This window comes from Pelodiscus sinensis, chromosome 3, assembly GCF_052426305.1.
Source record: "Pelodiscus sinensis isolate ZL-2025 chromosome 3, ASM5242630v1, whole genome shotgun sequence".
In the NCBI taxonomy this organism is placed as follows: domain Eukaryota; kingdom Metazoa; phylum Chordata; order Testudines; family Trionychidae; genus Pelodiscus; species Pelodiscus sinensis.
Window position 1 is genome coordinate 46063923 of NC_143054.1, and position 24566 is coordinate 46088488.

Consider the following 24566-nt stretch of genomic DNA (forward strand, 5'->3'; position numbering starts at 1 on the left):
AAAAGCACAGCTGGCCTATGTTTGCATATAAAGGGTTCCTATAAGGACTGATTATCACTTCAGCTTCTGTGAGCTAAGTAACTTGTATCTTACAAGGCATAAAGTGCTTCATGAAGTTCCATAATTGGGATGCAGAGCAGTGGTACCCATTACAGTCCTTCAGAAAATACAAAAGAAAATGAATGTAGCTTTTGACAGCATTGTCTCTATTCTCTCAACCCCTCTGTGCAGTGAAACCAACCCCTAAAGGGAAGCAGGCAAGAAGGTCAGCCCACTAAGGGTATGTCTACATTGCATTCCTTTTCAGAGAGAGGAATGCAAATACAGAAAAGCGAAATTGCAAATGAAGTGCAAATTTGAATTTCCAACGCTTCATTTGCATAATCGCGGACTGCCACTTTTCCAGAATAGCATCTTTCAAGAAAACAAACGCGATCCCTACTGGGTTATTTCGAGAAAAAGCCCTTCCTTCGAAATAACCCTTACTCCTCAAAAAATGAGCCCTGTGATAGGTGGTATAGAACCCGCAAGAACCAAATGGGCATTGACACTTCTACCTCTCCAATCTCAACTTCCCTACAAAGAAAGACAATGTTTCTTATAAGGTGCTTATGTGGCTCCATCACCATGACGTCAGAGCACTTGACAATCCTTAACGTATTATCTTCACAATAGTAACTGTGAGGTAAAGAAGTACATTTTACAGATGGAGACCTGAGGCAGAAACAGGCTAAGTGACTTGCCCAAGGTCATACAGCAAATCTGTGGCAGAGCAGGGAACTGAACTGAGAGCTCCCAAATTCCAGGGAAGGATTCTAATTAACTGGCTCACCCTTCCTTTCTCCCTCTGAGGTGAGAAACTAGAACTCAAAGTATTTCTCAAAGAGATCAAAGGAAGGAAGTGAGAAAGATGCACCTAATTTTCAAAGAGCTAAAACAAAGAGCATTATCATAGGAAGACTGATGCTTCTAATAATCTCAGCTCCTGATTGACTCCCCAAATGTATATTTTTGGGCGCAAAGTTTTACTTCATGTCTTTTGTTTTCTCTACCTCGTTTGAATGAGCAGCCTGAGGCACGGAAGGCCTTTCGGGGAATAACTATGCTAGGCTTTAGTTCTATAAATAACAAAAACAAAAACTCATAGAATATGGGGGAAGGACCTTAGATCTGGGCCACAAACTCCCTTGCAGTTCCAGAATGTGAGCGGGAACTCTAATCCTGAGGGAAAAGAATTAATAAATTAATTACTATAAATTAATTAATATGTCCGCCTGTCCTGTTCAATGCAGTCTGTTTATATCTTCCTTCTAATTCCTAAATATCTTTTAATCAAATGCGGCCAATGGTGAGCCACAAGCCATAAGCCTCTATCAGAGCTACAAGGGGCATGTAAGGCAGGGACCCTGGCTGAGGAACCTGCTGGGCTGCTGGCTGGGAGCTACCCAAGTAAACATCTCTCAGTCACAGTATGCCTCTGTACCCCATTCCTTCCCTTCCCCTAATCCTCTGCTCCCCTCCTGCTCTCCTAACCCCTCCCAGACCCTGTACCCCAATCCCCTGCACACTTTCCTACACTCCTAGACCTTCCACCCCAATCTCCTAGCCCCGAACACAACCCAGATCACTGTACCCCCTCCTGCATTCCTACCCTAGGTTACAATCCTCCCAGACCCTGCACTCCCTACTGCACGCTTCCTCCAGGTGAGAATCCATTCCAGCACTCCTACCTCCTCTCAGATCCTGCGCCCCCTTCTACACTGAAGTCTCCTGCCCAGATCACAACCCCCTTCTTCACCTAAACTCCCTCCAAGACTCCATACTCCCTCCTGCACCCTAGTCCCTTACCCCAAGCTCTCTTCTCCACCCAACATCACAGACCCCGCACCTCCTCCATTAATATCATGGAAGAGTGTGACCCGTGTCCACTTACCAAATACTTGGACTGCCCCCTTCATCAAAAATTATTACCCATCCCTGATGTAAGGCCAAGTAAATTTAAGTCAATGGAAAGACTCCCAGGGTATGTCTACACTACCCTCCTAGTTCGAACTAGGAGGGTAATGTAGGCATACCGCACTTGCAAATGAAGCCCGGGATTTGAATTTCCCGGGCTTCATTTGCATAAGCGGGGAGCCACCATTTTTAAATCCCCGCTGGTTCGAACCTAGTTCGGACTAGGATTCCTAGGATTCCTGGTCAGTTTTAGCAGCGGCTGAATCGGGGAAGCTGGGGGCAGAGCAGCTCCAATGGTCCGGCTGCTCGGAGCACTTCCGGGTTCCTGATGGTGCCAGACCATCAGGAGTGCCGAACCATTAGATGCCAGACCATCGGAGTTTTACTGTATAAGCTTCTTGCCATTTTCCATTACCACACTGAAGATGTGCCAGATGTTTCCCAACCATTAACATTTCTCTTACAAGGAAATCTGTTAGGACTGTCAGGTTCCAAATTTACTCACTGTTTTGTATAGGACATTCCAAGAGAAACTATGGCACTGAGGATGACACAACTAATTTAACAAAATTCCTAACGTAAGTCTTATAAAGTATCTATGCACAGATTAACTATGAAAATGAAATGTTTGAAAACAATTTTGCCAGCAAACTGAGAGATGGAGTATTGTAATTAAACAGGAATGAATTGTTTAAATTACTAAACTGGAATGTTAATGGACTCGTATCAAAAGCGAAAAGTTATGAGGACTTTAAAGGATGTAAGACAAATATAATTAGACACCTATAGTGGACACTGTTAAGAAAAAAGCAAATACCAAACTGACTTCAACCCAATATATCCTATATATAGGGCCTAATAATGCGTTCTTGGCATATCCAAAATTTATTTTCACTTCAACAAGAGGAGTGTGTACGTGTGTATGTAACAAATACAGGAACATATTCCTTGGAATATACACCACAATATCTAGGGATTTAGCTTTTAGTGGTGCTCACACACCATGAGAAAGCAGCTGTGAAATTAGGGAACAGCTGAATACTGTAACCAGGCCTCACTTTTGAAAAGTGTCACTTTCTTGAGGTTTACACAGGTACAATATGAGATCAACAGATAAGACTTTATTCTGGTTAAAACACTTGACTTCAATCTTAGTTTTTTTGATAAATGACCTAGAAATTAGAAACTAGACTTCCAATATTATTTATCTTTCTTTAAACTAAGATCCTTATTCTATAACCCAACCCATAATGAAGCTATGCATATACATAAGTGATTAGATATCCAAGTCACAGCGGACACCCTAAAAAATCAGTATTTACTTCTCCAGGGGTAATAAATGTGTTTAATTCTGAACCCCATTCTTCTCTTATGCTCACTTCTACAATCACACCCAATGCAACTGAGATCAGAAATGGTCCCAGGCTACGTCTACACAGTGGAGCTATTTCAGGATACATGTTTAAACGTTCCATTATTTCGAAGTAACAGGCGCGCTATTCCAGAATCCCTGTAACCCTCAGTCTATAAGGGTTAAGGAATTTGTCAAAATAGCATTTTATTTGGAAATAACCTTGGTTATTCTGAGGTAAGGGTGCTGTGTAGATGCACCCTAAGAATAGGAAATAGAGCTGTGGAGTAAAGTGCTGTGGTATGATAAATGCTAGCTGTTCAATGTAACTTGGTATAGAGTAATAATACTGCAACCTACACAACTCCTATCAACACCCATGGCACAGTTACCATTAGCTCCAGGGAGAGTAGGCTCAAGACAGTATATTTCTAAACTAATAAATAAATGAGTAGATAAATTTACATAGATGAGAAGTGTACAGATAACAAAGTTTAACTTGATGAATAATTTAACAATTAATTAAAAACCCAACGCTTAATTGCAGTTGGTACAATTATATCTTATCTGTTAAAACCTCAAGAAGATAAATAATTAAATTTTAATTAAGTTTCAAACTACCCAAGTCTTAATTGCAAATAATACACTCACAAAAAGAGAATGAATTAATAAATTAATATATTAGCCTGCAATAAATAAGTATATTAGTGCTGAAAAAAGAAAAAAGCATTACCTTGAAAAAAGCATTTCAAAATGCTTAAATTTAACTCCCAGTAGTACAATTACTAAACCTACTGAAACAAACCTTCTTGTTTAGAGTGCAATGTAACTTTCCAAATTCCTCACTTTTCACTTAAATATGGATAGTATGACCTTCTTACAGGTCCACAATCACTTGCAAGGAGCACTGATATTTGTCAAAATCAAATGGAGGCTGTTTAGCTGAGACCACTGAATGGAAAAAGGAGATATGTACAAACAAGTAACCCAGGGTATGTCTACACTACCACCCTAGTTTGAACTAGAGTGGTAATGTAGGCAACCAGAGTTGCAAATGAAGCCTGGGATTTGAATTTCCCGGGCTTCACTTGCATCTCGCCAGGCGCCGCCATTTTTAAATGTCCGCTAGTGTGGACTCCGTGCCGCGCAGCTACACGCGGCACGAACTAGGTAGTTCGGACTAGGCTTCCTATTCCAAACTACTGTTACTCCTCGTTTCACCGAGGCAGAGGGTGGGAGGAAGCAAGGCAGCGGCAGGATGCAGAGTGACTGTCACCCCATTGGAAAAAATGTTTATATAGAGTGAGAAATATTGTTCAACAGGAACTTGACAGTCACTGGGCATGTCTACACTACAGTTATTTCAATATAACTGCTATTATTTTGAACTAAGAAGGTGAGCATCCGCACAGCACCCATGTTATTTCAAAATTATTTTGAAATAACATGCATGTTATTTCGAAATAATAACCCCTGAATTTACAAGGAATAACGCCTATTTCAAACTTACTAGTTCAAAATAGGATTAGTGTGGATGCTCAGCTGCTATTATTTTGAAATAACTATTTCCCAGAATCATTCAAACTAATTAGTCCCAGTGTTTCCTGAGGCTCTAAATTGAGGTAGGGCATCCACATTAAGAGAGTCTGCCTAGGACACATTTTGAGGTTTCCCCATGGTGTGGGCACACTATTTCGAAATAGTTATTTCAGGAGTTATTTCAAAATAACCTTGTCATGTAGACATAGCCACTAAAACCTAAAACAGTGATTTATGGGACTATTGATATCAGATCAGTGCAGGAATGGTAGCCAGGATGCCAAGGATCCTGCTGGTTGGGGCACAATCTATGGAGAATCCAGAGGGACATACAGTGTAGTTCACTCTACTGTGTGCCCCTAGCAAATGACTGCTGTCAATAATGGCCTGTATTCTGCCAAATGGTTGCAGTTCCTGGGGGGTGGTGTTCTAGCTATGTGATAAACAGCCTCCATTCCAAGTGTTCTGCTGAGACTGAAGAAGCAGGGTTGGACATCTGTGATTGTAAAGAAATGCTCAACAACCTTTTCACCAGGTAAAAATGGTAAGACTGAAATGTGGTGGGTTTTTTGATTGATTGTTTTTGAGAGCGAGTGAGAGAGAGTGTGCACGGAAGAGAGAGGAAGGATATTTTGGAGTTTAAGTGCTATGTGTCTGTGTTTGCTTTGTTGAAATAAGGAACTCTAAAATATTTGTCAAATTGTTTAGTTGGTTGTTATTGTTTTTCCATCGTTCATTAAAGCCTTATTTTTCAATACTACTTTCATTATTTTTGCTGTTGAAATCCTGGAGCTCCTTATATAAAAGTAATACATTTCCACCTTGGGGGCAAGGGTGTATCACTACAGATTTTTTTAAAATGTGTATTTCAGAAGAATATACAGATGGAGAGAGAGGAGAAAGAGTCAAGATGGTCTTATTCTTTCCTATGTTTACTCCTTCCTTTATTCCATCCTTTATATCCCCTACCTACTCATTGTTTTCTTTCTTCATCCTTCTTATTTCAAACCTGTATTATCACATTTTGGAGGAGAGTGGGGGGTGTAATTCTTTCCTGTTTCATTAAACATCAGGGGCCCCAGAACCAATTCTCATTGAAATCAGGAAACATTCTTTGGCTCCTAAGCATAGATTCTCACCCATTGCTTGGGGCTATTTTTACAGATATCTAAGAAGGAAGCCTCTTTGTCCCACAAATTTAGCCACTCTCATGTGTTAGTTGCTGTCTATTGTAGAAAAGTAACGTGATTTAATGTACTTAGTCATTTCTGTAGAAAAATTAAAACACTTGCTACACTATAAAAATGTTTCAAGAGGTAAAAATTTAAGACCTTTGCTCAAATATTATGGCTGGTACTGCATCAAGTGAATTATCCTCTGAACAAATAATGTCAGTTTAAGGAAATATATACTACAGTATTAGTGGAGTACAAAGTCCAAGATTTCATGTCTTCGGAAACTATGTCAGTAGTTTAAAAGATAACATTTAAACAAAGCCGTCAATTTTTAAACAGTATTTTAATCAGCTCTATTAGGCTTCAGCTACACAACACAGCTTTTAGAGACGCAGCCTTGTCACAAAAAAAGGAGGCAGTGTACACACCGTTTGTTGACACTTTTGCTGACGTAATACTTCCACACCCAACAAGCAGGGTTGACATTGCTGACAGGAGAGCACTCCTGCGGACAACGTACTGTGTACACTGCCACTTGCCACAGCATAACTTTTGTCTTTTGGAGTAGGCAGTGGGACATAATTAGGCACCTGTGAACAATGAAAGTATGTCGCTCAACTGTCCATACAGACAGAGCCTTAGATCCATAATCAACTGAAAGGAAAGGACTGTCTGCATTGCAAAATACTGAATGGCAATCCCTTTGGCTCCAGTAACTGTGGAATATGTAAATGTTTTGATAAGCTTACTTTAAATTTTCAATTAATATAATTATTTTTAGAAACCTAGACCTAAACTATGTATCTCAGGAATTTCTAAGGTGTCTATCATGGTAATATCTATGTCCCTAGGTCAGCAAAGCATCTAATTACGTGCTTAATTTTAAGTACATGCCTTGGTTTTTTGCTGAATAGGGATGCAGTTACTCTCAAGAAAAAAATGGTTACTCACTTTTTTTGTAACTGTTATTCTTCGAGATGTGTTGCTCATGTCCCAAATAGGTGTGTGAGCATGGCACATGCACAGCTGCCCGAAGGTTTTTACCCTAGCTGCTACCAGTTGGGTTGGCTGTGGAACCCCCTGGAATGATGTTGCTGCGATGCTGTATATATGACCCTGTCTCTCCAGCCACCCCTCAGTTCCTTCTTTCTGGCTACTCAAACAGTGGGGAAGGAGGGTAGTTACGGAACAGATATGAGCAACACATCTCAAAGAACAGCCAGAAAAGCCACCTCCCATGACAGGTAGAGCAGGAAGCATGTGGCCAGGGGCTCGAAGGGGAGACCCATGAGCACCAAAAGGATCAGTTTGAGATCCCAAGTAGGTACAAGGCACTGAGCCAGGGGATGAAGTCTGTCCAAGACCTTGAGGAAACATCCTAGTCAAAGGGCTTACAAAAACAGAGTGGCCAGCTTCCCCCAGGGGGAAAGCAGCAATGGTAACCAGGTGTACATTCAGAGAGGAAGCTGCTAAGCCCTGTGGCTTCAGGGACACTAGGTACTCACAACACTTGGGAAACAGAAGCAGACAAGGGGCCCGGGTTGCTCTGGCAACATCAAAATGAAAAACACTTCCGCTGAGCCAAATAGGTGAATCTGGTACAGAGTTTCCTGCTACTAAGGAGAAAATGGTGGGCCAGTTCTGAGCAAGCTTGCTCGGCTATATTTAGCCAGGAAGCTGCCATACCATGAAAGGAAGGGAGTGAAAGTCCAGGTGGCAAGGACACCTGCAGTCCTGTGTGATGAGGTATGGGAGCAAAGCAAGTGGAATGGGCGATTGTACCAACAGCTCCAAAAAACCGGAGTACTAGTGCTGACGGGCCAGGCTGGGGCTATCAGAATAACATTTGTCCTACTCTGCAGAGCTTGAGGAGCACCTTGTGAACCAAAAGGTATGGGAGGAAGACATATAGACTGGTGTGCCATGGGATTAAAAAGGCGTCCGCAAGAGATCCTGGGGTCAGACTCCAAAATGAGGAGAAGTGGGGGGCACTTCCAGTTATTCTGGGTGGTAAAGAGGTCTAGCCAAGGAAACCCCCACCTCTGGAAAATGGTGTGGATGACATCGAGCCAGAGTGACCATTTGTGAGCAAAGAAGCAGCAGCTGAGACAATCAGCCAACTGATTCTGGACCCCTGGAAGATATGATACCTCCAGGTAAATAGAGTGGGTTATGCAAAATTTCCACAGAGGAAGTGCTTCCAAGAACAGAGGAGATGACCAGGCCCCTCCCTGTTTGTTGATATAGTACATAGCAATTGTATTGTGGGTAATGACCGCCACACACTGCCCCTTGATGTGGGGTTGAAAAGCAAGACACATGAGGCAGATTGCCCAGAGTTCATGGACACTGATGTGGAGAGACAGTTCCTCCATTATCTATAGAGCTTGGTGGTGAGGTCCCTGAGGTGAGACCTCAGCCCAAAGCGGATACGTGTGCAACTAGAGAGATTGCGGGTTGCGGAGTGTGAAATAAAATGCCAACCATCACTGACTGGGGGGTCCAGCCACCGCAGAAAGGCGTGGATCACACAGTGGGGAACTCTGACCACTACATCGATGCTGTCGCACCCCAGATGATACATCAATGACAGCCAGGACTGGAGAGGATATAGGCAAAGGATGAAGGCATATGCCCCATTAGCTATGGTGCCCCAATAGCTGAAGGCATGTCCTGGCCATGGTGATTGGCAAGTCAGCCAGTAACCACAGCAACTGGGTCAGTACTGTAAACCCATGCCCTGAAGCAAAGCCCTTACCCTCCTGGCATCAAATACTGTCCAAATGAATTTGATCCTTTGCACAGGCACGAGAGCTGACCTCCGGGGGTGAGTAGCAGTTCTAACATTTTGCAGAATGGCCTACGTGAATGTAACGTGCATCTCTACCGGCTGGCAGGAGCAGCCTCACTGGAGCCAGTCATCCAAATAAGGGTAAACCAGCACTCCATGGTGCCTAAGGAAGGCTACCACCACTGCTATGCATTTGGTGAACACTCAGGGCACCACTGAAAGTCCAAAGGGGAGGGCAGTAAACTGAAATAGCTTGATAGTTAGTTTGACAATAGTTATAACTTAGCAGTTAGTGTTGTAGCAGCAGGAGTGAAAGGATTTCCCTTCTTGCCAATGTCCCCTTTGGTACTTGAGCATGGCAAGATCGCAGGGCTTCAAACCCTCCATTTCTTGCCAAAAATCTATGCTGACAAACAACCCCCATGACTCATGTCCTCAGTACTGGGGGAAGCCCACCAAGCAGATAAGTGTAAGGTCTGCAAACCCTTCAAGTCTCGGACCAGAAAGGAAACACTCCCACTCCCTTCTGATCTGCTTATTCATGTCCCTTTGCAGAAGCAGGACCTAAAGTTGCTTCAAATTGACCTTTCCAAAGGATAGATTATAAATTTCCAAGTCATTATTCCTCCCACAAAAGTTATACAACAGTAACAGAAAAGAAAGTAATGGCTACAATGGTTGTATGTGTTCATGAATGCACTGAAAGAAGAAAATACTTTAACTTACTGCATAAGTATGAATTTCAAAGGAACCTGCTAACAAAACTTACAGGAACATAATATGTGCTACATAACAAAAGAAGCACAACCTACAGTCTGTGGGGAAGCAAAATTTGACTTATAACCTGATTCTGGGACCGCGGACTCTGGATTATGAAGATTCCCTTCTCTGTCTCTGAGGGTATGTCTACACTACCCCGCTAGTTCGAACTAGTGGGGGTAATGTAGTCATCCGCACTTGCAAATGACGTGTAGCCGCATGGCACGGAGTCCGAACTAGCCGGCATTTAAAAATGGCGCCGGCTGGCTTCATGCAAATGAAGCCCGGGAAATTCAAATCCCGGGCTTCATTTGCAAGTGAGGATGACTACATTACCCCCGCTAGTTCGAACTAGCGGGGTAGTGTAGACATACCCTTCATTACCCTTTCTAGTGCTATGAGAGGGGCAGCATAGAGATGCAAATAGCAGCCTTAAGATGCTGCTGTATTAGGAGAATGTTTCCCATTGGTTGCTGAACTCTTATGGCTAGAGATGTGTACAAGGCAGAATAGGATCCAGTATCAGCTTCATATATTTTTAAAACACAACCCTTAACTCTGTTACCACTGATATCTCAAATGACTAAAACAGAAATAATTTTTTAACCCTACAGTTACCTTTTCATCACGCAAGCTATTTGATTACTTTGTGCATTTGTTTCAGCTTGGACAATGAAAATGGACTGAAATCAGTGGCAAACCCATATCAATTATATCAGGAGCAAGACTTGGCTGAGGTTCCTAAGCACTCATAACTGGGTGATTTAAGGCTTCAAATCTCTGCAAGTGACTATTTAGCTAAAAAAATAAAAACTGTTGCCACTATTTCTAGCCATATTAGCTTAGACTAAAATCTTATTTAGTTATATTTTATGTTTATAAAATCCAAATTTGAAACCTTAAAAAGTGTAAGGCCCATTTAAAGAGAATGATACAGTAGAATTTATTTAATTACAATTTCAGAGATACATTTGTTTAGCTTTTGTAAACACATAAAGAAATTACTTTACATTTTGTATCAATGAACACTCTCGAAGAGATCCCAGATATGTACTCTCTCCTCCCCTCCTCCACATATACAATTAAAACAATATCTTTAAAATTCCTTTCTAGTGGGGAAAAAGATTAACAGCCCCTGAAACAAGATAACAATTACCTAAAACAGAAGTGGAGAAACTAAGGCCTGGGGGTCAGATACGGCCTCTGGTTTGCTTGCATCTGGCTCCCAACACTCAGGGTTCCTCACCACCACCACCACCATTGCGGAGCCCACAGTGGCACTACAGCCCATGCACCACCCCACCACGGAGCTGGTGCACAAAAAAAAATCTACTAGATTGGGCCCCCCTATGCTCTGGTGCATGGGGGAATGTGAGGAGTGTTTTCTTCCTTCTCAGTTGGGAGCCAGGTTTATATGGGAGGGTGGGGTTGGTTGGTTGGTTGGTTTTTGACTTCTCACTTATGTGCAACCCCTGGACTCCCAACTGATTTTTCTGTAAGTCAGCGGCCACTAACCCAAAAAAGGTTCCCTACCGCGATCTAAAACTATAGGGAGAAATGCATGGCAATCAGCCTGAGAATTGCCTTTTTGCTTCCAACTGTTGGCAGTCTGTTACTAGCGTATAGTGGAGTTGCCTATGCTTTGGGACAATGGCACATTTCTTACAGATTCACATACATAATAAAATCACAGAATGGCAAGTAGCCACTCTGCAGCATGCTGCCCCTTTTAATTAGCTGGCAGAAATCTCACTTCAGGGATATATGCTCATTTGGGGATCTGTGGAGTTAAGGCGTCAGAATGAATGGGAAACCATAGGGGCACCTGCTATCAGAGCATGCTTCCTTCCAGCTGAAGGATATGGATGGCATGATCGGCGTTATATCCCTTCATGACTTCTGATCCACAATATTCAGGAAGAAGTAGTGCACAGCTGCAATAAGGAAGCTAATGGCACAACAACTCTTGAGGGAGTAACGGTGTCAGGAAGGACTCATGGAACAGCTTGAAGTCTGCTCCCACAGACAGATTAGGTTTCACAGGATTTTGATCAGTTTGTATTGTGGATATTTAAGCTCTCCCTCTAGGGTTTGCCAGGTTCCTCATTTGGCAAGAGGCTGTGTGGATTAAATGTTTTAGGACATACCATAATCATAACTCTGTCTGAATTCAGAGTTTCATGTGTTCAGATTCACTAGCAGATTGGTTTCGGTTGCATCTTCCAAAATCTCAAAGAGGCCACGTGAAAAAAAGTAAAGGGAATTGATTGCAAATTTTGGTTAAAAAAAAAAAAAAAACCCTTACAGTTCTTTGGCAGAAAGTGTCTAATACATCCTCTTTCCCCCCAGCACCATCAGGGCAGCCACAGCAAAGAGAGATGGCAAAATGATTAAATAAACCAGAAAAATTCAGGTGCTGTGTCCCACAAAATGTGCACATCAGCAAACCTTGCAACAGAGTTTTCATCTTAAGTTCTGACAGTTTACACATACATTTTAATTTAGTTCAATTTACACATGAATTCAACATTTACCATACACTAAAAGTAAAGCAAGTTACATTAAACAATCACACAATCTGTTCCTCCAAATAAATGTCTGAGCGAGACAGTTGGCAATGAAACAGTGGACTGAACTTAGAGCTGAAGGGCAACACTGTGAAGGTGAACTCAGAGCCTTCTATTCTCTGTTGATTAAAAGCTACACATGTTGCTAAAATGATATGCTCTGTCTCTAGGGCTAAGTTCACTGCCATCCACAAGGAAGCTACTGAAAAATATTTTAATCTTTAGAAAGCATTTACTTCTAAACCATGAACAGCACATCCATGACCCTCAAGTGGTCCTGTATTTATAATCTTCAAGGTCACTTTCTTCTTCACAAATTAAATTACTTAGTTCCTTCTCCAAAGAAAACTGATTCATTTTAATTTCATACATGAACACTCAAATAAATCACCCTGCCATCTGAGATTTTCTAGCACAGGGCTGGGCAAGATGCAGCCCGGGAGCCAGATCCGGCCCACCTAACACTTTGATCCAGATCGCAGATCAAATGATTTCTATTTGTATTCTGCTGCCCCTGCCACTAAATTTCTAGGTAGGGGGGCTCAGGCATCAGGATCCAATTTAAGCAGTACCCTGACAGGGGCTGGAGCCATGAGCCCTTTAAATAGCCGCAGCAACCCCGGGTGGCTGCCAGGCAACGTGGTAGCAGCGGAGCTGTGATCCCTTTGCTATGTTTGTAATTCAAAGCCTTTGGCCCCAGACAACTTTGCGGGGAGGCTGGTCCCCAACCCTGTCCCTTCAGTCCCTGCCTCTCCTGGGGTAGAGGGTGGAGCCAGCCCATGACCACCTACCAAAATTCATGAAGTGGTCCCCCTGCAAAAAGTATTACCCACCCCTACTCTAGCACTTAGGGCAAATCCATTTGCAAGCACCAAAAAGGTTAACAGCAATGATGCTTCATTTTTTCCATTATTCCCAAAACTTCAGAATCTGCCTCTCTCCATGTCTTTATTCTACAGCAACACTACCATAGTCTCAAACCAAATGTTTAGTAAAACCCACATTCACTCAAGGTAATGTTCCATGTCACTGGCATAACAGAAATATAAACTGACCTTCATGAGGTGTTGATTTATCCATTTTGTGAAGGTTTTCTTTTGTACTTTGTCCCGTTCATCTAGGGAATAAGGAAAAGAAAAGTTTCAATATCTTTAAAAATAACATAGCACTGCAAAAGGTTCGACATGGCTGATTTTATTAATATTTACAAATAAACACTCTGGCAATGTTAGAAGAGAGAAATAAGCTGTGAGACAGATGCACGAACTAATTTATGTGGCAGGCACTCTATATAATATCCTGTAATATATCATGTCTCCTCTACAGTAAAATCAACATCTCCTTTTGTTCTATTACTCATTCTATCAGGAAAATCACTCCTTACAACAAAGACTTTGGTCTTCTACTCTCAAAGTTCCACTAAAGCGAATGAGGTACATTTAATAAGAGCCATGAGCACTTGAGCTGGACACTTTACAATCTACATAATCATTAAGCCATTTACCATCAGAGAGACTACTGAGTACAGTAGTTACTTGACAATAAAATTATTTTTGGAGGAGGGATCTTCTGTTCCAATGTAGGGTGTGTGAGGTGTTTTCATTTACATTTGTGTATTGTTGTATTCTTCTATCCCTCAATGCAGGCATAGATGTTCACTATACTGGCATGAGGCTCAGCTTCAGCTGCCAGTACTTTTCAGGTAGGAGACAATAGTATTAGCAGATTTGCCCAAAAGACTGAGCCAACAGGATGGAAGCTGTACAATAAACTGTGAGAATTTGCATCATGTGGGTTTGGGATTACCTTGGGTGGCTCCCAGTCAGCGTCACTAAGCCAAACTGTCTGCCCAGCCTGGGGCACCACATTGCATCCAGAAGCGGCCAACAGGTCCAGCTCCTAAGAAGGGGGAAGCTGGGGGCAGGAGTTCAGCACACACTGTTCTGTCAGTTTCTCACCAATTTGAGTGTAGAATTGGTGCGCAGGGCTGTGGGGATAGTGCACAGAGACTCATACTCTCCTCTTCCTTGCCCACATCCCCTCTGGAGCTAGACCTGTTATCCACTTCCAGAGCACAGTGTGGTGTCCCAGGACAGGTAGGTAATAGCCTGCTTTGGCTTCTCAGCACCACTGATCTGACTTTTAATGGCCCAGTCAGTGGTGCTAACTACAGCCATCAAAGTCCCTTTTCCAACTGGACACCTGGTTACCCTACATGGGAGAGTAGGCTGCATGGTAGATGTGCACCAAGCAGGACTTTCTCTTAGTGTAAATTGTGCCATATCCTACTCGGATGTCATCTGGTTTTACTTTTGCTAGTGTGAATCTACACTCACTTCAACTGGCCATAAAGCAATATGCAAATCAGAGTGAATTTTAATTAAATAATCTCAGTTTTTAGATCATTGGCTTGATTTTCAAAGGAGCTGGGCACCATTAGTTACCACTAACATCACTGAGATTTGTGAGAGCGCAGAAAACTCTGAAAAGAAAGTCACATATTAATAAATAAAGACAACCAATGAATACAGGGAAGATGATCTGTATATTGTGTTTATCTCTGGTTGCTGATAGAGGAAAATAAAATGTGTATACACAGCAGGATCTCTCTCTTTCTATCCTGAAAATAATAAACTATACAACTGAAAAACAAGGAATCAGATACGTTTAGTTTCACCACAGCTCAGACTTTGACCTGTAAATTATCACGTCGGTTATCTTTATAGCAGGGAAATTGGATTCAATCTGGAAATTACGAAACCTGACTTCTACTTCTTACCCATACATTTCAGCAAGTCATTTTTCTATGTGTACACTGGGGTCAGGTTTTACTGGGAATCATGCATACATATCCACCTTTGTAAAGCATTTTGGTAACTTCCCATGAAAATGTGCTATTACAGGCAAATGCTGCTTATCATATTGGACAAAATGAAAGGGCCCTCCTAGGAGGTGGGGTGTCTTGGCACTTTGGCAGTAAGCAGGGTGAAGAAATCCTTCCCCACATATTGAAAATTGTAGATAACCAGCAGTCTAGCCCAGAGCTAATGTATCCTTCATAGCCCTAATGTAGGGTTGATGGCCAACAGATCTGTTCAGGGGTGACTCCGTCAGCCCCATCCAGAATCAAACACAGCAGAGGGCTCCCAGGAAGCAGGAGCTTCATGGCACACAGGAAATCACACCACCTGTGAAAGTTTCAGAAATTCTCTCTCTGGAGCTACCTGTGCAATAGAATTGTCACTTATTCACTGATTTGGCACTGTTCATAGTATGTTTGAGGGCGTGAAGCAGACAGGCCAGATATCAGGGCAAGATTTCTCCAGCCAGGTCCACACTAGAGGTGAAGGTCGGTTTAAAGTGTGCAATTCCAGCTATGCAAAAAATGTAGCTGAATCAATGTACATTAGGCCGAGCTTTGGCACCATCCTCATAGCAGGAGGTCAACCAGATAAATGTACCCATTGACTTCCCCTACTCTTCATGAGGAGCAGGAGTTCCAGCTACAGGGGTGCCCTTAGCATTTGATTTAGCAAGTCTCTACTAGACCCACTAAACTGAACTCCAGAACATCGACTTCCACAGTGTCAATTTTCAGGAAAAGTGAAAACTTGGCTTTCCTCAGCTACTGTCATGGCCAAGAGGGTTAATGAGAGTTTTAAGGATTCTGACAGTCTTAGGCAGCAAAACTGACATCTAAGCACTTAATTAACATGTGAAAAACAAAACATTTTATTTGGACAACAGCAACCCAGAGAATGAAACATTCTAGGTGCATCTAAACTGGCAAGATTTTGTGCAAAAACTTGCCAGCTGTCTACACTGGCCATTTGAATTTGTGCAAGAGCACTGACTTTGTAATGTACAAAATCAGTGCTTCTTGCGCAAATACTTTCATGCTCCCACTTGGGAAAAAGCCCTCTTGCGCAAGAATACTTGCGCAAGAGGGCCAGTGTTGATAGAGAAGAACTGTTTTGCGCAAAAAAGCCCCGATGGCTAAAATGGCAATCAGGGCTTTCTTGCGCAAAATCGTGTCTAGACTGACCACGGATGCTTTTGTGCAAAAGCACTTTTTGCGCAAAAGCATCCGTGCCAATCTAGACGTGCTTTTGCGGAAATACATTTAATGGAAAAACTTATTTTCAGTTAAAAGTATTTCCTCAAAATCATGCCAGTCTAGACGCAGCCTAGAGTACTGAATCAGATATTATTAAAAGTAAGTGATTATGGTGGAGATTGAAATTTAATGTGGATATATGGTATATAGGCAGAATTAATTTAAAGCTCTCAAGCTGTCCTGTACCAGCTGCTCCAAGAAGCAGTCATTTTTATCTGTGGTTTGTAACGTATCCTTTAAATCGGCTTCCGTACCTAATGACTGGAAGGTAGCCAACGTGACACCGATATTTAAAAAGGGCTCTGGAGGCGATCCTGGCAATTACAGACCGGTAAGTCTAACTTCAGTACCAGGCAAGTTAGTAGAAACAACAGTAAAGAATACAATTGTGAAGCATGTAGAAGAACATAATTTGTTGGACAAAAGTCAACATGGCTTCTGTAAAGAGAAATCATGTCTTACTAATCTATTAGAGTTCTTTGAAGGGGTTAACAAACATGCGGACAAGGGGGATCCAGTAGATATAGTATACTTGGATTTTCAGAAAGCCTTTGACAAGGTCCCTCACCAAAGGCTCTTGTGTAAATTACATGGCCATGGGATAAGAGGGAAGGTCCTTTCTTGGATTGAGAACTGGTTAAAAGACAGGAAACAAAGGGTAGGAATAAATGGTAAATTTTCAGATTGGAGAGGGGTAGCTAGTGGTGTCTCCCAAGGGTCAGTCCTGGGACCAATCCTTTTCAACTTATTCATAAATGATCTGGAGAAAGGGGTAAGCAGTGAGGTAGTAAAGTTTGCAGATGATACCAAACTGTTTAGGATAGTCAAGACAGAAGCAGACTGTGAGGGACTCCAAGAAGATCTCACCAAACTGAGTGTTTGGGCAACAAAATGGCAAATGAAATGTAATGTGGATAAGTGTAAAGTAATGCACATCGGGAGAAATAACCCCAACGATACGTACTGTATGATGGGGGCTAATTTGTCTACGACAAATCAGGAAAGAGATCCATAGCCAGACAGCCCTCCCACATCTCAAACAATCTTGCTTGCCCTCTGAGATGTCTGTATACAGGGCAGAGAAGGAACAATAAGAAAATCAGCATAGCCATTAAGCTTTGATCTGCTTTGATGCGAGATCAGGATATGCGAGTGTTCCCTGACTCTGAGTAATGATTAAGGCAATAAACTGAGCTCGAGGCTGCAAGAAGTGCCCGGCTGGCACCCATGTTGATTCGAACACACACAGTCCCTGGGAGAGGAATTTCCCACTGAGAAAAAAAGAATGCCCAGTACTTCCAATTTAATCCTCTCAACTCTCTCTTACAAGTGTAAATTAAGTTCACAACTCCCTTGTAAGAACTGGTCTCACAAAAGACAGACCAGCACCATTTGGCATCACAGATAAGAAAGAGAAATAAGTGACCCAATGGGTATAAAAGTGGGTACAGCAGCGCACTCACTTTTGAGTGTCAAACTACCCTCTACCTGCTGGTCGGGTTAGGTGTTTTGACCTCCCGAGGTTCCACGGGGACGCCCACCTCGTATTTTCGTCTTTCCGAGGAATTGAGGGACCGATCCTGACCTGACACGCTGGGACCGAGCGATGCAGAAGGGGGTAAAAATTGTACCGTATGTGTCCTTTTGTTTTAGTGCATGCATAGAATAGAGCTCTTTAAAGATTAAGCTGTCATTTGGTACCATTATTTTCTATTTCCTATCTTTATTTTCCTTTGTAACCATTTTTTTAAAGATCTCTCTCTCTCTCTCTCTCTCTCTCTCTCTATATATATATATATATATACTTATATACTTGCCAGCAGTTAAGAAATAGAACAATAGCCATTGCAACCATATGATTTATAAGCTTCCTCAATAAACCTGTAACTGTTTAAGCTTTAACCTGACTCCTTCAGTTGCTGTAACAGAACCAGGCACAATTTAAAAGAACTTCAGCCGGTCTTAAGGGACAGATATAGGGAGAGCTTGGGCATTTGGATTTGTGTCACACCCAGGTGGCAGAATCCACTGGGGCACTTCTCAGCCTCCCCCAGGCTGCCCGCTGCAAAGGAATCACAGATTCTAGCAGCTAAAATCTGAAGTGTAATAAGCTCTCCCTGTACACTTATTGGGCACCCGTCAACCTCCTCCAGGTTGCCTGCTGTAAGGGACCCTGGTCTCAGCAGTTAAAGTCTCGGGTGTATAGTACACACACAGTATAGGAAGAGCTTGAGCGTTTGGATTTGTGTCACACCCAGGTGGCAGAATCCACTGGGGCATCTTTCAGTCTTTCCCCAAGGCTGCCCGCTGCGAAGGAATTACGAATTCTAGCAGCTGAAATCTAAGGTGTTATAAGCTCTCCCTGTACACTTATTGGGCACCGGTCAACCTCCTCCAGGTTGCCTGCTGCAAGGGACAGTTAAAGTCTCAGCAGTTAAAGTCTCGGGTGTATAGCAAATACACACTGCCCTGACCGTCGGCTGACAAGATTTTGGAATTATCGTGGACAGTTCTCTGAAAACTTCCACGCAGTGTGCAGCGGCGCTCAAAAAGGCAAATAGGATGCTAGGAATTATTAGGAAAGGGATAGAAAATAGGACCCAGAATATCTTACTGCCCCTGTATAAAACTATGGTACGCCCACATCTTGAATACTGTGTACAGATGTGATCTCCTCACCTCAAAAAAGATATTTTGGCCTTGGAAAGGGTTCAGAAAAGGGCAACTAAAATGATTACGGGTTTGGAACGGGTGCCATATGATGAGTGGTTAAAGAGACTGGGACTTTTCAGTTTAGAAAAGAGGAGACTGAGGGAGGATATGATAGAGGTCTATAAAATCATGAGTGGTGTGGAGAGGGCTGATAAAGAAAAGTTATTTATTAGTTCCCTAAATAGAAGAACTAGAGGACACCAAATGAAATTAATGGGTAGCAGGTTTAAAACTAATAAAAGAAAGTTCTTCTGCACACAGCATGTAGTCAACCTGTGGAACTCCTTGCCAGAGGAGGCTGTGAAGGCTAGGACTATAATAGAATTTAAAGAGAAGCTAGATAATTTCATGGAGATTAGGTCCATAAAAAGCTATTAGCCAGGGGATAAAATGGTGTCCTTGGCCTCTGTCTGTCAGAGGCTGGAGAGGGATGGCAGGAGACAAATCACTTGATCATTGTCTTCGGTCCACCCTCTCTGGGGCACCTGGTGCTGGCCACTGTCGGTAGACAGCACACTGGGCTAGATGGACCTTTGGTCTGACCCAGTACGGCCATTCTTATGTTCTTATGTTAAAAACATGTCTATGTTTTGGTTGCATCAACCAGTTATGACTACCCAAAAGTTTGTATTTTAGGGCAATGCTACCATGACAACAGTAAGACAAAAAAATTACTCTGTTCCTTGTTAGAATCTGTATTGCCTGTAAATTTTAAGTTTATTTTCAAAATTAAAACATGTAAAAGACTGCTGCCTATAATATGCACTCCTTAAGGAAACTATTTAATCAAGGGACAATATTGTATATCAAGGTATTGTCAGTTCACCCAGGATGAACACAAAAATGTAGTGTGGCAGAAAACTTGCATGCTGTTAAAGATATGAGAAAGACAGACAACAGTATTAACATAATTTTGGTAAAGACCAATCTCTTCAGAAATGTGTTTAACCTGTCTGATCTCAAAATAAAACATATGCAACTAAGAACACTGTATGCAATGATTAAAGACTATAACAACTTTAAACAATGTGATATAAATATAAAATTCAAAAATGAAACTCAACCTACTGTAGGAAAATCTCAAAAGAGTGACACCACTTGCTCATTCATGGTTTCTGAGAGATTTCTCAAAATGCTATGCTACTTAATGCAAGTCTTACCACTTTACTTTCTAAAACAAACATGCTACTGTACGTGTGGAAAATGAAAACTTTCGTATATACTGTACTACTAACCCATACAGCACATTAGTTCCACCAGTTTTGTATTCCACTCCTCTTCATGTTTAATGAGCTGCCCCATCATTCTTTAGGAAAACTTGCAGATAAGTTACTGAATATTCACTTTCAAACGTAAAAGGAGTTCTGTATATTCTTTGAAGGAAAGAGAAGTCAGAGTGATGACTAAGGCTCCTGCAGGCAGACAGAAAAGTGGCAACTCCCCTTTTTTAAATGAACATTAGCATATATCCATCCTGGCTGCTGTTAGAACAAGCAAAAACCTAGTCCTTTGCATTTCATTCATAGTAAAAGCGCTGCATTGAATATATTTTTCTTATTTTATGTTATTTATATTCTTATTTTATTTTCTTATTTTAACTTTCAATTTGTTATTTTGCAAACTCTTCAAAGCAGGGACTGTATCTTCCTGTGAATATGAAAAGCACCTAGCAACTTGTGGAAACGACCATAACATAAATAAATAGTAATTCATTATTTAAACTGAGTTTCTACAAATTCACCAGTTCTGGTGGACAGACTTTTCCATGTCCCCTCAATAATCAGACATATAACTCCACAGCACCAGGTGTGAACAGCTCCTCAGTTTCTCTCTCCACAAATTCCAGGGAAAACTACTGTAGAATAAATCAACCAACATCCACCTTAACTATCCCAACAACAATATACAGTAAAACTCCAAATGTCCGGCATCCAGTGATCCGGCACCCCTGATAGTCCGGCACCAACTGGAACCCGGAAGTGCTCCGGCCAGCCGGACAATTGGAGCTGCTCTGCCCCCAGCTTCCCCAAGTCTGCTGCTGCTGAAACTGACGAGCAGCAGACTTGGAGAAGCCAGGGGCAGAGCAGTTGGGGTGCTGCTGAGTTGGTGCCGTAGCGCCGCCCCCTGACCTGTGCGGCACTGCAGGACCAACCTGGCAGCACCCCAGCTGCTCTGCCCCCAGCTTCCCCAAGTCAGCTACTGCTGAAACTGACCAGCAGCTGAATTGGGGAAGCCGGGGGCAGAGTAGTTGGGGTGCTGCCAGGTTGGTCTCGCAGCACAGCCCTCTCCCAGGCTGCGCAGTTCCTCATCGACTTCCCCCCCTCCCCGCATAGCCCCCCTTCTGGTACTCTGGCATATCTGATAATCCGGCACCCCCTGGGTCCTAAAGGTGCTGAATTATCGGCAGTTTACTGTACCAGTATTCTGAGTAGGTTTCACATCAAAAGGTCTGTAAAGCCACCAGTTTTTGTGGTTAAGATATAACTGATTGTCAAAGCCACTAATCCACATAGATAGATTCTAAGGACCAAATCCCTTAGTTTGTCCCTTAGTGTGAGTACCTGTGAAAAGTTTGGTTCAAGTGATTTGATGAACATTACTCAGGAACTGCAGGGCAGAACTAGGGGTAGAATCTAATTCTTCAAGACACCAACTCCCTTCCTCGTGCCCCACCATGACGGCCAGACCTTCCAACAGTCCCAAGTTTCACAGGACTGTCCTGCACTGTCCCACAAAAGCCCCTTCCCGGTTGAAGTGGCAGGGAAAGCTGAGCTTGGCACCCCACCCTGGGCATAGAGTTGCCAGATGGTTTAAGAAAACATACTAACACACACCCCCAAAAAACACCAGGAAAAAATGCTGTTGAGAAAAACAAAAACTTTAAATGGCCCCATGCTCCTCACTCCCCTGCCAGATGCGGCAGGGGAAAATTGTCTCTGCCGGGCTTCTGTTCAAGGGAAACAGGAAATATCGGACATGTCATATGTCCAGTATTTTCTGGGTTTTTTTTACCAGACAGGGGACCCGAATAATGGATAGTCCGAGTGAAAACTGGACACCTGGCAACCCTACCTGGGGCATTGTAACTTGGGCCATTGTACTCACTGTCACAATGCCATCCAGATAGCTTCAGCTTCCCCGCCCCCTGCCCGGGAGTTCAGGGATAGGCCAAATTTGAGGGAGTGGCATTGCAACCCTGTGTGTCAGTTACAATTTCAGACACAGTCTGAAGGTGAATACTGGAGATAATAAATGAAAAAACAGGAACAGAAACAAGGTCAAAGGTTGAAAGGAAAACTTATAAGCAACTGAACAAAAGGTTTTATGTTTGTAAGTATGGGTGGTGCTGGGATGCCCCCTCTGCATACTTCATGAAAATTGGCTTAAAAAGATGCATAACTCAAAGATGCTTTAGACAAAATAACTCACATAACCTATCAATGTTAATGTTATAATCTGCTAGATCTCTATATCCTATTCAGTGCATGTATCATTCTTGTTTGTATGTGAAGTTAGAAATATGAAGTATGAAACTGTTTATAGTTTTAAATATGCTAATGAGAGCCATAACTGGTTCCACTCCCCCTTCCCAAAAGCCTTAATGACTTGGGATACATCTAAACTACATTCTATTTTCGAAAAAAGGATATGCAAATTCCATGGGATTTGCATATCTTCTTCCAATCTCACTTCCAAAAGCAGAGCTGGATGCAATTTTGGGGGGGAAAAATCCTTTTTCCAAAAAAATCGCATAAACCTCATTTTTAAGGAAGAAAAAAGGTTTTTTTTTTTCCTGAAAAAACTGCATCCAGATTACTTTCACTTTTGAAAGATCTGTTTTCAAAAGTGAGATCAGAAGAAGATATGCAAATTCCATGGGAATTTTCATATCCTCTTTCGAAAATAGAACGTAGTCTACACGTAGCCTTGGTGATCAATCTAACAACCGGTAAACATCTTTTTTTGTTCTTTAAGTCCAGAAGGTGGTTGGTCCTAGGAAAAGAAGTAACAATACAACCTGGTACTGGGATTCCATTTTGACCCTGGTATTATCTATGGAAAGGGGGTTATAAAACTAAAGATGCCCATTACGGAAGAGTATCTATTTAAGCCAAGGGAAGCTATCAACCCTTTGTCTTCGACCAGACTGGGGAACAGCCTAGCACACTGGGGGTATGTCTACACTACCACCCAAGTTCGAACTAGGGTGGTTAATGTAGTCAATTGAAGTTGCAAATGAAGCCCGGGATTTAAATATCCCGGGCTTCATTTGCATCTTGCCGGGCGCCGCCATTTTTAAATCCCCGGTAGTTTGGACGCCGTGCCCGCAGCTACACACAGCACGGAGTAGGTAGTTCGAATTAGGCTAATTCAAACTACCGTTACATTTAAATCCCAGGCTTCATTTGCAACTTTGATTGACTACATTAACCACCCTAGTTCGAACTAGGGTGGTAGTATAGACATACCCTAAGATACAAAGAGGGCTGGAGACCCAACTCAGAGTAAAAGAGTTTGTGTCTGACTTGAAGATTATGCCTGAAATAGGAACAGCTCTTTAGGGTAAGAATTTAAATGCAGTAAGCATTTTAGAGAATTAGGATTTTTCTATTCATTTTGATTTAGTAACTTACTTTGATCTGTCTGTTTTCACTTGCAGCCACTTAAATCCTACTGTATGTACTTAATAAAAACACTTTTGTTTAGTATCAGGCCCAGTGTAAATAACTGGTACTTGGGGAACAACCATTGTGCATATCCCTCTTTCACTGATAAAGGGGGCTTACTTACCTGATGAGCTTTCATATGTAAGACTTTTACACAGAGGAAGACAAATTTATTGTGTGGGGGGGGAGGGAGTTGATCCCTTTTTGGATTTGGTTTCCTGGGTGCTGTGCCCTAGAACTGCATCTTCCTAGAGCTGAAGAGGTTCAGTGTCTGTAATACATTTATTCCCATCTGCTATTCTAAACTGGAAACACTGGAAACAAATTAAAACTTAAGACAGTGAATAGTAAAGTAAATAAACACATTTCTACACAGTACTGCTCTGAGACATTGCTATACCAAAATGCTATCTAGTCTACACATGGACCAGATCCTGTCCATGTTTGCAATAATAAAAAACCATATTGTATACCTGCTCACTGGTAAATCAGGGCTCAGCTGGGATTAAAAAACCTAAGAAATTAACAGTGCCCTGAGTTTTTGTGGCAAAAGTTCAAAACTACTTCCTGAAAATAAATTACGGGCCTGCTGTGGCAGGCCTGCACATCCAATGCCCTCATCAGCATCAAAAAAATCATTCAATAGGTAAGGGCTGCAGGAGTACGCCCTATATAGGTAGGGTTAACATTTGCTATACAGACTGAGGAATTTTTACAGAGAAATATTATAGGAAAGCACTGAATCACATGACATTTTTAAATTAGTTCACACACCTAACAAAAGAAAGAAAAGAAGCCCCTATAAAATGTTTAATGGCTTAGTCATTCAAAAGCAAGAGACAAGTCCATACACATGGAATGATTGTCAGGGAAGACTGGATTCTCTTCTGAAGAACATCAGCAAACAGTTCTTTTTGTTATGTTCCAAAAAA

At 42.1% G+C, this 24566-nt stretch overlaps 1 protein-coding gene across 24 annotated transcripts in view; it reads right to left on the bottom strand.

The window, feature by feature from the left end:
• Positions 1 to 24566, bottom strand: part of DST (dystonin) — a 466993-nt gene that overhangs the window by 278710 nt on the left and 163717 nt on the right. For all 24 annotated transcript variants that reach the window (XM_006110983.5, XM_025182427.3, XM_075923642.2 and 21 more), the window contains one exon: positions 13194 to 13255. In XM_006110983.5, coding sequence (XP_006111045.3) covers positions 13194 to 13255 — 62 coding nt within the window. The remainder of the gene's footprint in view (positions 1 to 13193; positions 13256 to 24566) is intronic.